The 12,561-nt window shown below is 37.5% G+C and overlaps 1 protein-coding gene across 5 annotated transcripts in view; it reads right to left on the reverse strand.

The window, feature by feature from the left end:
• Positions 1–399: 399 nt before the first annotated feature.
• NEDD4 (NEDD4 E3 ubiquitin protein ligase) overlaps positions 400–12,561 on the reverse strand; it is a 39,781-nt gene continuing 27,619 nt past the window's right edge. For all 5 annotated transcript variants that reach the window (XM_086471539.1, XM_086471537.1, XM_086471538.1 and 2 more), the window contains 12 exons: positions 11,614–11,679; positions 9,236–9,465; positions 8,520–8,641; positions 8,352–8,422; positions 6,874–6,969; positions 5,726–5,799; positions 5,520–5,580; positions 4,873–4,932; positions 4,677–4,784; positions 3,978–4,074; positions 718–790; positions 400–636 (listed from right to left, as the gene is read on the reverse strand). In XM_086471539.1, the coding sequence (XP_086327665.1) occupies positions 534–636; positions 718–790; positions 3,978–4,074; positions 4,677–4,784; positions 4,873–4,932; positions 5,520–5,580; positions 5,726–5,799; positions 6,874–6,969; positions 8,352–8,422; positions 8,520–8,641; positions 9,236–9,465; positions 11,614–11,679 (1,161 nt within the window). In that variant the 3' untranslated portion in view covers positions 400–533. The remainder of the gene's footprint in view (positions 637–717; positions 791–3,977; positions 4,075–4,676; positions 4,785–4,872; positions 4,933–5,519; positions 5,581–5,725; positions 5,800–6,873; positions 6,970–8,351; positions 8,423–8,519; positions 8,642–9,235; positions 9,466–11,613; positions 11,680–12,561) is intronic.

A 12,561-nucleotide genomic window follows, 5' to 3' on the forward strand; every position in this document is an offset into this window, starting at 1 on the left:
TGCAAACAAATGCCTTCCAACGTTTTACCTAATATGCTGGATTATAAGGTGCTTTGGGCAGACCTGTAGCAAACAGCCTGAAGCAGCACAGATTATGATATTGCATCACGTGAAGTTTGTTGGCTTTGTTTTTGTTTTTAAAAACAATTTCAGTTGTTCCTCTTAGAGCAGCAGTTCGAATTTAAATCCTCTGCAAAGATTTCTTCACAGTTTTACTTCAGTAGTTTACTGCAGGACAGTGTCAAATACTGTAGAAGAGGCAACTGCTTAAAAACATTTTAGTTTTTTACTTACTCGGCACTGGCCCATCCAACGTGTATACTGCAGTTATTAACAAAGTACACAAAATTGTAGAAATGGTAAAATACATTTTCAAAAGTTAGTGAATTTTTAATACTGATTTTACAAGTGATACTATGAAGATTCAATAGCCATGTGACTAAATACCATGGTAGTCCCTGGAAAATTCAAATCTGTTTGTAAACCCTTAAAACAAAATTGCAGCACTGGACTGATATAATTAATGCTGTATCTCAATCAACCCCATCAAAACCCTGAGTATTTTCAATTGCCAGAAGAAGTTTATCCCATAAATCTTCAAACGAGTCATATGGAGGCAAATCCAAGCGATTAAAGCTGAAAAACAGATTAAAAAAAATTCTTAAGCATTTTATCACTCTTACTAAAGGTTGCAACCTACCTAAATTAAATACTCACCAGGTATGAGCTCTTGGCAGTTTTTCAGGGGTACCCCACTGTTCAACTGTGAACAACTGTGGTCCGTTTGAACCTGCAGAAAAGAATACAGAAATTTTCACCCCATTATGAGATTTCTATAATTATAAATTCAAATTGTGAAATATTCTGGGTTTTTTGTAATCCAATTCTGACATTAGTAGTAGCCATCTAAAAGAATCAAGGACAGTCTCTACTCAGTAATGGTCAATAATCCCAATTCACTTGTATTTTTAATTATTTCTTGTTATACCTTAATTTCAAGAGGCTTTTACACCTTAAGCTCAGAAGGCTAAGACCTAAATGCATACACATAGCAGTTGGCATGGAAAATTTTATGCGGAAAGTTTTATGTTGTAAAACTACGCATAACACCTACGCAACACAGTGGAGTAACTGAGAACTTTTTGAAACATGGTGGCCATATGTGTACTCCAGGGATGTCCATATGCACCTGAGAGAACTTTGTTGGCTACCAAGCGCCACTCCAGCTACACCTGTGCCTTCAACAGCTGTCTTACAGCATGTCATATCTGAAAGCTTCTTGGATCTCTCAGCTCTCGCCAAGTGGATGCAAAGGGCGTTTTGTCACTGTTTCCTTAAGCTGTTTAAAGCACTTGTGTATGTCTAGAGAAGACTGTGGAGTTAAAAAAAATTAAAAATCATTATCTTGTCAGAGAACAGGAGATGATGTCTGACAGTGGGTGTCTTCTGACTACTCCACAGGGAGACCACCCATACTGTTAGAGAACCGCATTCCAAGGCAGATAGCTACCCAAGTACGAGCAGTCTTCTGCGTCCGAAATGGGAGATGTGAAACACGTTTCAGATCAAAGATGAGCAGCACTGAGAACAGGCTGATCTGTGAATACAGCTGAGGTACATGTGCTGTGTAGAGTACCTTCAGACCTACGAAATGAATTTGTTTTTGTAATGCGGGCAGACACCTTCCCTTTTCTTCACAACTCCTCCAAAATGTTTTTTTGAGTTTTTTGAGTTGGGTTTTCTTTTTTTTTTTTGACTACACAAGTTGTAACTGTCAATTCAAAAAGATTTCATTTGTGGGTTTTGTGGAGACACGAAAAAAAGAAACATATTCATAGTAAACGAAATTATATTATCATAACATGTAATAATGCATGGTGTAGAAGTGGATTTGGAAGATGTTAGCCAATTTATGTACAGAAAAAAAAAACCCAAGGATAAAAAACATAAGACCATTCATCCCAATCACGAAAATAAAACAAGAGGAGAAGACCCTTTTGCAACTACCAACATACACAAAAAGGTAGGAAACACCAATCACTGCACAGAAACTATACGTCACACAAGTCCAGTGAATGAACTAGATAGGTGAGAGCCAACACTGAGCACTTCATCACAAAACATCGTCAGTGAGATAGATGTCAGTAGTTGTGTGAACACTTCCAGCTCCTCTTTACTTTCTTCTTCGGGTTACATGTTTCTTCAGTGCAGGAGGCTGGTTAGAAAAGGTAACTATAAAAACGCCTGGAATGAGGCTGAAGCAGAGAAGCAGCTCTATGACTGGCAGTACATTCTATGTCGTGGTAAGAAGATAAAACCGCCTTTTAACAGCTAGGGAAGAGTAAGCCTGCATTTCACCTACCCAACGAATGAACCGGAGGCTGGCAAGGCAGGGTGGGGGGGAAGACAAGAAATATAAGAAAGCCACGTCTGTTCAGCGTCCTAGTTTTCGAACTCGGGTGGATTTGCTCCCAGACTCCGAGCACTCCGCGTTAGGAACAGAAACGCCTCTCCGGGCCACAAGAGGGAGGTCTCTCCCTAGAGAGCCAGCACAGACACCGCAGCCCGAAGGCGGGTTGTTTGAGAACAACCGAAGGGGCAGCCCGGCAGCAGCAAAAAGCCACATACCAACGCGAAGCACTGAAGAACCCCTTACAGGTCTTCAGATCAAAGCAGGTACTGGGAATGGGATTGTTAGCATGACTGGGGTTTAGTGAGGATGGCATGTGGGCCACAGTAAAGCGGAAATAACAGTAACAGAAAGAAACAAAGCGCTGTGCAAGACAACTGCTAATTGAATTTTTTATTAACAAGTGAATCAACTACAGAAATGGACTTGGCCAGAAGACTGCCCAAGGATATCGTAATTCCTGAGCAGAAAGGTGCCAAGAGCAGTTTCTTTCTCTGTATCATTCCTTAGTTCTATCTCTGGTAGTGGTTTTAGACAAATAAACAAAAATCTGGCGGCAGCAGGATTCTGAGCAGGTTCCAGTGCAATGAGCACGTGCTGGAATTCCAGCAGTACCAAGGCTCCAGTGCAACAGCAGACACATGGCTCAAGGCCACTGAGGGCACTGCCCTTCCCAGTGGAACACACAACTCATTCAGTGAGGGTACTGAAAAAATACACCAAGTGTTTATGATGAAAGTGAAGAGAGGGAGAAACGGGGACACGTGGTGGGTGATATTTGTTCACAATTCTAGAATTTTATAAACAAATTACTGTCTTGTTTACAAAGAAGGAAATGTTTATTCAAATATCCAAGTTAGGCTATTTAGTCATTTGCATAGGATCTCAAGCACTTTCACCTTAATAAAGCTGTCTGGCAGAAAACATAATGGCTGGTGGCAGCTGAAAACAAGGCTTCCCATAAGCAACATACCCCCACCCTTTGTGGGCTGGTTTATCTGCTTGCCCAGTCCTTCCACAGCAGGTTTTCTGTCTTTGGTATTGGAGTGTGCTCTGGTTACCATCTGCATGTTCCAGTCTCTGCATTGTAGGTTTACTACTTTTCTTTTGGCACCAGTGGTCCTCTTAGAGTGTATAATTACAAACAACTGTACCTGTGCAACTGTGGCTTCTGAGCAGTTGGGGAACTTGGGAGACTCTGCAGTTAACTGCTGATACCAGCATGTCTTTGTAATCAGATCTTAGATAACTGAGAATTTTCTTCAAGCTCCGTCACGTGTTAAACAGGGATTTTTGCAGCTCTTTAGGACTTCAAAAACCCACATTCGAGAAGTCCTATACATCTTAAAAATTTCCAAAACCAGAATTTAAACAAAGTATTTATAGAACATGGGAAACATGATCCAAGTGACTTTCCTCTAACTTTGCTTCTTAGTATGCCAGTACCTACTCATTTTTAAAGCAAAATTTGAAAAACAACGTGCCTACGTTTAAAGTCCAGTATCATGACAGTGTCAGTACCGTGTTCGCCGTCACGTAATCACAAATATAATCGTTAAGTACTCACCATACAGCTCAGCAAACCCATTCATAGGTACACGGGATGTGCCAGTAACAAACTGAAGTAATCTTATTCTCTTTTCAGAGTCCATCATTAAGACTGCCTATGTATGATAATGATCACAATTAAAGCTTATTTTTAAATTAAGGTTTTAAGCTAGCAGATTTATACAGCATAGTTTTTATCTCAGAATCATCACCCTTTATATATGTGCTTTTTTTTTTTTAGTGACACACAAGGTCTACTTCTCTGCCTATTGCTAAAAGGTATGAAGTCAACAACTTTTTTAATGGCACTGTAACAAGAGTACAGTTACTGGCTTAGCAGGCTGTTAAAATACTTCCCTTGAAGATTTGGGCCCTACTTTCTTTGAAGATTCCTGATGTTATGAACTAGCAGACAAATTCCTCTAATTTATTAAACAGAAGAGTTTAACACCTCTTTAGTGTAACCATGACAGAAAAACCTACACAGAAATTTTTAATTCCAGTCAGGCACGGATTTTTTTTTTTTTTTTTAAAAACCAGAAGTATTTACATTCTTACCATGCATCTAATCTTTAGTTTTCTTACTATCTTTCTCAGGAGTTTTAATGGTCAAGGTTACCTATGTGTTGATGAATCACATGATAAACTATCATAGCTGAAAGGTAGCAGCTTTTGAACAGGTTTTGAGTAAAAAAAAAAAATTAGAACTTCATGTTACCTTCCAGAACCACTGTATTACTTGATGGTTTATGTTGTAGCCATTTTTGTATTTTGTGTGTAGTTTCCAATCAGCCACATCCACATCTCCTAGTCCACACATCAATAACTACAGACAAAAAAAAAAAAACAACCAAAGTTTAAGTCAGTAACATTAAGTTCAACATAATTTGTTCTCTTTTCCATTATATACTTACCTCTAGCTCATTTTCATCAAAAATTTTAATCAGATCCTGTGGTATTAATTCAAAAAAGCCCTAAAAAGATGAGGGAAGTTTTTAAAAATCAAGATAACATTTTTTAAGCATTTTTGTTGATATTTAGATAGGTTAGCAAACAGAGCCAAAGCAATACATCAAATACAGATGTTTGGGCACCAGCAGACTCAAGTTTGGTTATAGTACTTTCAGTTATGACTTATCTCACATCTTTATTGTGCAACACTGAATGGTGAACGTTTAAGTCTGAATATCATACATGTAAAATCATTTATACAAATAAGGATAAACCAGCTAGTTTAATTTAATTCTATTAGTTTGATTTAATTTTTATTTCTGCAGAGATCATTAGTTTGCACTACAGCTAAAGCTGTCAGCCAAGACTGAGAACTAAGCACATTTTTCATAAGCACATTTTTCAATATGAATTAAACACCTCAGTAAAAATACACCCAAAAGAGTTTTAAGTCTGAAATAATTCAAAGCTGACACTACAAATAGTATCACGGCCTTTTTTTAATACCTGTAACAACATTATCTGTGGGTCTTCAGGATGTCCAAAAAAAGCTTGTCTTAAAACTAGATGCAATAAAATCTTAAAAGAATTTTTGTGATTAAAACTATACCTCTTTAAAGGCTGCCATTTGTTTTTGTACTCTGCTCACAAATCTCCACTGAATTACAAGACTGTAAAAAAACCAAAAACATTTAAAATAAAAGCAGTTTATATACAAAGCAACAACTTCTTTTTGTTAATACAACTAACACACAGCCCCTATGACTAGGAGGGGCAATCCAGTGAGATACACTGCACATAGTGACCGCTACTTACTGAATGTAGTCTCTCTTGTTCTTGTTGGTTACAATTATTTCTGATCCACCACTTTTCAGTTCATGTTGATGGGTCTAAATGCAATACATAGAACAGGTCTTAAAAGAGGTAAGTATGTAACCAAATACATAAGTTAATACTAGGTAACTTAGTTAGCTCTTGAAGACTGCAGAATTTGAGAACTACGAGAAATAGAACCAGTTTCACAGGTCACCTAAAGAATTTGGTTGATGGCTTCAAAAGAAAAAAAGTATTATTCAGGGATGCCAGACTGCAACAAGGCAAACTCAATTGTTTTCTGACCTGCTACAACAGATTACCCGAGTCTGCACACAAGTTGTCAGTAACATGAACTTCACTAACTACACCTTCAATGACCCAGCCTTTTTTCCAAACCTCAAGGGAAAACACTTACAGAAAAATTTCTGCAATGGTCCCAGTAAATAAGTGAATCAATATGCATATCTGTTACATAGTGATTTATGCTACTAGAACCTCAGTAGACAAGTATCTGATTTTCAGTTCATTACAGATGTTCATTTTCATGCTCCTACTTAGGATCATTTTAGTTACCCAAGACCACAAAAGCTATAATCCTACTTAAATCTAGTTGGCACCTGTAATTTGGAGTTTTTATTCAAGACCTGTGGTATTTTTACATGACTTATCTTGGATAGTTTCTATACAACAGACTTGTTTATTCCATAGTTTTCTAGTACCTCTTAGAGAAAAAAAAATTATTATCTCCCAGTGGAATTTATGATTCCAGCCATTTCCAAAAGAGCTCAGCCTTTCCAACTGATCATATCAAACCAAGCTCTACTCCAGATTAAGTAATGAGACTATGAATATCTTAGTCTCAGTTGCATTCACAGCAACAGCTACATTTCAATACAAATGTTATTTAAGAAAAAAGCACAAGCTATTTTTTAAAGCTCTTCTTATTTCCAAGTCCTTTCTCACATCACAGCCAGGCCAACAGAGCACTGCATGAGCATGTGCCAGCTAAAAGAAGCAGCTGAGCGAACAAACCAGCATGACTGAGTGAAAGGTTTTTCTTAATACCACACAGATAAGATCAGCTAATTTCACAGGTCAAATGTTTTCTTTCCTGTTTTGTCTATTCTACTTTACATAAACATACTAACCTGACCAAAAAGTTCTTCATCAACTATAAATCTGAGGTCCAGTTCTGTTGGATCATTTTCAAGAATCCATCTCAGAGAATTGTAATATTCACTATCCTATGAGAGGGAATTACAAAATAGTAAATACAAAACAGAGTAGCCACCTTTTAAGCCACAAGTGGCTCCATTACAGCCCAGCGAATGCTGCTACCCAGGGTAATCATGTATTGGATATAGAGACTCTGCCATTGTACAAAGCTACAAAGACCTTTAAAGACATTTGAAATCTGAAGACTCAGCAATTTCAGGACTAAAATGTCTCAAGTAGCAAAATGGTGATGTCTCAGCATTATCTGAAGTAATGTATTTTGGACTCTTCTTTGTGTCTCATCCTGTACTTGTCTTCCATTTACTGTTAGGCATTACTACAAAGAGCCTTAGGAAACGAAAATTAAGATAAAGCCGAACGCATCCTGGGCTGCACCAAGAGCAGCGTGGCCAGCAGGTTGAGGGAGGGGATTCTGCCCCTCTACTCCGAGAGTTGGGGGTGTTCAGCCTGGAGAAGAGAAGGCTCCGGGGAGACCTTACAGCGGCTTCCAGTGCTGAAAGGGGGCTGCAGGAGAGGTGGGGAGGGACTCTGGATCAGGGGTGTGGTGACAGGACGAGGGGTAACGGTTTCCAACCGAAAGAGGGGAGATTGAGATGAGATGTTAGGAAGAAGTTCTGTCCTGTGAGGGTGGTGAGGCACTGGAAGGGGCTGCCCAGAGAGGCTGTGGCTGCCCCCTCCCTGGCAGGGCTCAAGGCCAGGCTGGATGGGGCTGGGAGCAATCTGGTCTGGTGGGAGGTGTCCCTGTCCAGGGCAGGGGGGTTGGAACTAGGTGGTCTTTAACATCCTTTCCAACCAAAACCATTGTATGATTCTACAGTACTGAAAAAAAAAATAAATTCAGGACACATCTACAAATCTATTATTAGAAATGGATAGGAACTATACTCCACATTCTTATTGGACTTCAAAACAGTAATAGATTAGAGAGACTGAATAAAAATCACTCCATCCACGACTACTCTAGGTAAGAACCATTATTAGGGAAACAGAGAAACACGAAAACTGTAAAGACCATATTTTCCTCTAAAAATGTTACACTATCACTCAATATTTTTAGCCTCTGAAAGTACAAGAATGCATTTCTTTTTAATAATCAAAAGACATAGCATGGCTTTTGCTTTGCCTGTTAAACTGTCTTTATCTCAACTCACGAGTTTTCTCACTTTTACCCTTCCAATTCTCTCCCCCATCCCACTGGAGGTGGGGTGAGCAAGCAGCTATGGGCTGCGTAGTTGCCAGCTGGGGTTAAACAATGACACAGACTTAAAAAAAAAGTACCCTAAAATTTCTTTGGTGCACTTTCAAACCTTCACAATGTCATTAAAAGATACACATGAAAAATTAATATGAACGTGGAATCCTACCATACATGATAAAGCAAATTACATACCACGGACTCCATATCATGAAGTGTTATTGGTTTCTGGAGCATCATCTTGTAAAAAGGACGAATAAAAAAGGCTTTAAAAGAAGAACAAATAAATTGAACAGTATGTAACTTAAAATTAAAAATATACACAATATTATAAACATCATGTTACATAAAATAAATACTAACCATCCAGAAGTTTGCCATGGTAAACAGCCATTCCAGCTACACGACCTATAAACTTGAAGTAAGAGAGATGATCTTCATTGCAAAGTCCAGAGTTTGGATTGATCTGCAGAGTATAGTTATCCCTGAAGTTCAGGGAGGGAGCAGGGAAGAGAAAGAAAACAAAATGTTGTAACTACTGGAACAGTCCCACATTTGAAGATCTGAAAGACATCACTGGTTAATCAGGTATTACTTTTCATGACGTTGGAAAAAATAATCGTATTTGGACTAATAAATCACTAATCTAATATTAAACAATACTCAATAGAAGATCCTATCAGCATAGCAGAAATAACAGTTTTGAAACACCAGATATATGTAACTGCTATAACTCTTATTAATTTTAAAGTAGTCAGAATAACACTCTCTGAATTATTTGTTAAATACTGCCTCTTCTGCAAGTAGCAAATGGTCACAAGCGTATGCTTGTCTATGCAAAGATGACATGGCTTGTGTTAGACTGCTGAAAAAATACCGGTACTGTCTCCCCAGTATCCTCCTGTCAAACAAAGAACTCTGTGCAGAGTACTGCAGTTATTCACAACTAAACCCTCCTACACAGTTTGGGGGTGGGGAGGTGGGGGGGATGTTACTCCATTCTTAAAATAGGTATGAGAAATACAATTGTTCTGCTTTCCTCAACTAGTCTCCATGTCTTCCAGACCTGCATTACTTACGTAGCTGAATATTCGAACAATCCGTAATAAGGATTAAACATTTCTTTAGAGAGGAGGAAGAACCATTCCCTGGCCACTCCTCCATAGTCTAAACCTTTTTCACCATCAAATTCAATCCAAAGTCTTGCTTTAAGGAAATCTGCTCTCTTTACAGCTATGATTCTTCTATAAGAATCTTCAAGGATTGTTGTGCGATGAATTTTCATTTCAAATCTGTTTGGAATATCACTCTAAAAAGAAAAAAGAAAACAGAATAATAGAACAAACCCTGGTATCTTAGTCTTGCAGCATATGCAAATTCTGTTAACAGACAAAGAAAGGAACAAAAATCCTTTTCTTAAATAATTTGGAAATATAACACAATATGATTTACAAGAGGCTTTATTTACATACAATTCAACTAGCATGGAGAGTTTCAGATACTAGGTTTATTTCATACCAAGAAAATAGGGTTGAAGTAAGTTCTTACTAGTAACAGGATACGCTCAGTTATTCTGCAAGCGGCAAGGCATGGAATCTTTTTTTAACACTGAAAATTCATCACAACATTCTAACTATAAGGCTAGATGTCCATCCCATTCTCTTAAGACATACATGACAAGTATTCCCACAATATTAAAATAAAAATCAGTCTACTTAAAATTTGAAGTCACAGGAACAAATCACATTTATATTTACTATCATATAGGAAAATATTTAAACAAAAATATTCAAGGAGCTCCTATTTGCTGCTGAGCTTCCAGAGTAAGTCCCTAACAAACCAGGAATGAAACTTTGCTGAATCATTAAAATCACTACATGAGAACAGAGTACTTTCTTGCTTTGACTTGCTTTCAACTGGTTTATTTCAGCAATTACTCCAGGCAAAAATTGAGAAATCCAGGGAAACTGAGAACACTAAATTTCAACTTGTGTTCCTCTATGACGCAATGAAACCCAGTATTTTCCAAATTTCAAAGAACTAGTCACTGAGTAGAAATAATGATTTTTTTGAATGCAGAAATATTTAATACATCACTGAGAAGTGTGACACATTCAGATATGCTTCCTTTTTATTTTCTTATACTCCTTAAATAATCTATCCTAAATGTCCAAAAAAAAAAATAGAATGCTGTATTTAAATGTAATGCCTATTTATATCCAACAACAGCTTGAGCCAAACTACAAACAAAAACAATTACTTGGTGTGTGGGAGCACATTATTTATCATTTTCCAAGTTGCAAAATACTGTATAATATTGTATCTTGAATTTACATGGTGGCTGAAATATATAGGTCTTTTTCATCATTTCAGAAAGCAATAAATATCCCTAAATTTAAAAAAAAAAAAAGTTTTCCTGGTTTTAGTTGCAAATCAACTTTTCAGAAAAAAGTTCAAGCAATAATAAAACCAAACTTAGCTGATTAAAATAGTATTCAATAATTAAATCTCTATAAATCAATCCATTACCCTAATTGTCACTTAAGGATTTGTGAATGCTTCAAAGGCAGGAGTAACATACGCTTTAAAACCTACATGTGTATTTAACTCTTCAATTACTACGACCGTACTGTGTGGCTGAGCTGTCTATTACTTCCCAGGTTCGGAGAACGACACCTGAACGAACGCTACGCCTGTCTGACGAGGAACACAAGAAATGAGGCACCTCTGTAATTGTGTGCCATCTAGACGCCAGCTCAAAGGGCACAGGGGTCAGAAAGGCTGGTACAGGTAAAAGGTGAAGTATGGGCCTAAACTCAAAGGCTATTATTTTTTATAGATATATATAAATATATATAAAAAATCTCTCCCAAGGATACCAAATTTGATTGCAGTTGTGCAAAGACTCATTGTTATCTGGATATCCAGATGCTATTTACAGTCTTTTATGCTACGTGTTATAAGTATATCTGGCACCGCCGCTTCAAACTAGAACTTGCAAATGAGATTCATAAACTTCATATTTTAAGGCTATAACAATTTATTACAGTCATCTAGCCTGATAAAGATGACAGTACATATTTCTGTCCGGACAATCTATTATGAGAACTTCTCTTTCCATATTCTGAGTTCCAAAATCATATGCTAGATCAGCGATTTCCCAACTTTCCTCTTGCCAGCCTACTTCCAGGGTCACAACTCTTTTAACCTGTTAGAATTTCTACTTTTTCAATTAGATTGCCTGCAGTCTCACTGCCGCATAAAGTCACAAACCCTACTATGAGATTAAATGCTAATTGTTACCAGTCACTGCTTCACAAATGTATTTGTGATCAAACAGTAAGTCTGCCTTCCCTAAGCAGGTTACAAAGCTCAGTTTCCTTTCACTGTAATCTAAGCTTTCCTTCATTTCGGTGCACAAGTTTAACCTTCTACTGGATTCCTACTGCATACTAACCTGTTTCTTCAGTTTCTTTCTGAAGAACTCATATTTCCGCTTATAGTCCCTGGAATAAGGCACAGCCTTTGGGAAAAAAAAAAAAAAGAAAAAGAAAAAGTGGTTGAGCTACTCTAACAGTTAATGTAATACAAACAAGTCTGCGTTTGTGAAACACAGACAATGCATTTAAGTTCTCAGGAAACACAAATACATGTTTCATTAAGTACCGGGGAGACTTTTGATTTATAAATACATGGACAGTTCAAAACACCAGGAATGAGAAGCACTTCTTTGTTCAGCTCACTTGTTCTGATCGGTTTCACAGACTTTATTCAGTACTTCACTGTCAGCTGGTGTGACTGAGATCGCCAAGTGGCCCAGAGCAAAGCGACCAAAATGCCTTTAGCGACTTACGCAACGCCTGGTCTTTCCTTGCTGGATCATGAGAGACCTGGCTACAAACACCTCTCTTTTCCATGGACAGAGAAGGTTGTTTACATGTGTGGGCTATTAATAAATGCAGATATCAGTTGAACACTAAAACCCATCTATAATTATAATGTGTACAGTCTTTGCAATTAGTCCTGGTAATTTTGCACTTCAAATTACGTATCAAGTCTAGATAAACATTTTTCAGTTCAAAGTTAATTTCATGCCTTTTAAAGTCATTTTGTCTGCCCCCTCCCCCACCTCCCAAGGTTAGTTCACGAATTGAGCTAGTTTTATTTTGGACACTGTGGATAAAAAAAAAAAAATGAAGTTTCTTACCCGCTTCAAATCCTCCCCCCTCTGCTCCCCAGTCTATAAGGAAACTGTCTTACTACTCTGGGAACTGATTTTTTTTTTTCCAATTATTTTTTCAAAATTTTTTTTTTCTTTCTTTCTGGCATTTAAAGACCATTTCCACAGAAAGCTTTCTAAACAGTCTTTAAAAATAAAAATGCCTTGCTCAAACACCCTGGAAGT

The sequence above is a fragment of the Leptosomus discolor genome, chromosome 11, assembly GCF_034619465.1.
Source record: "Leptosomus discolor isolate bLepDis1 chromosome 11, bLepDis1.hap2, whole genome shotgun sequence".
In the NCBI taxonomy this organism is placed as follows: Eukaryota; Metazoa; Chordata; class Aves; order Leptosomiformes; family Leptosomidae; genus Leptosomus; species Leptosomus discolor.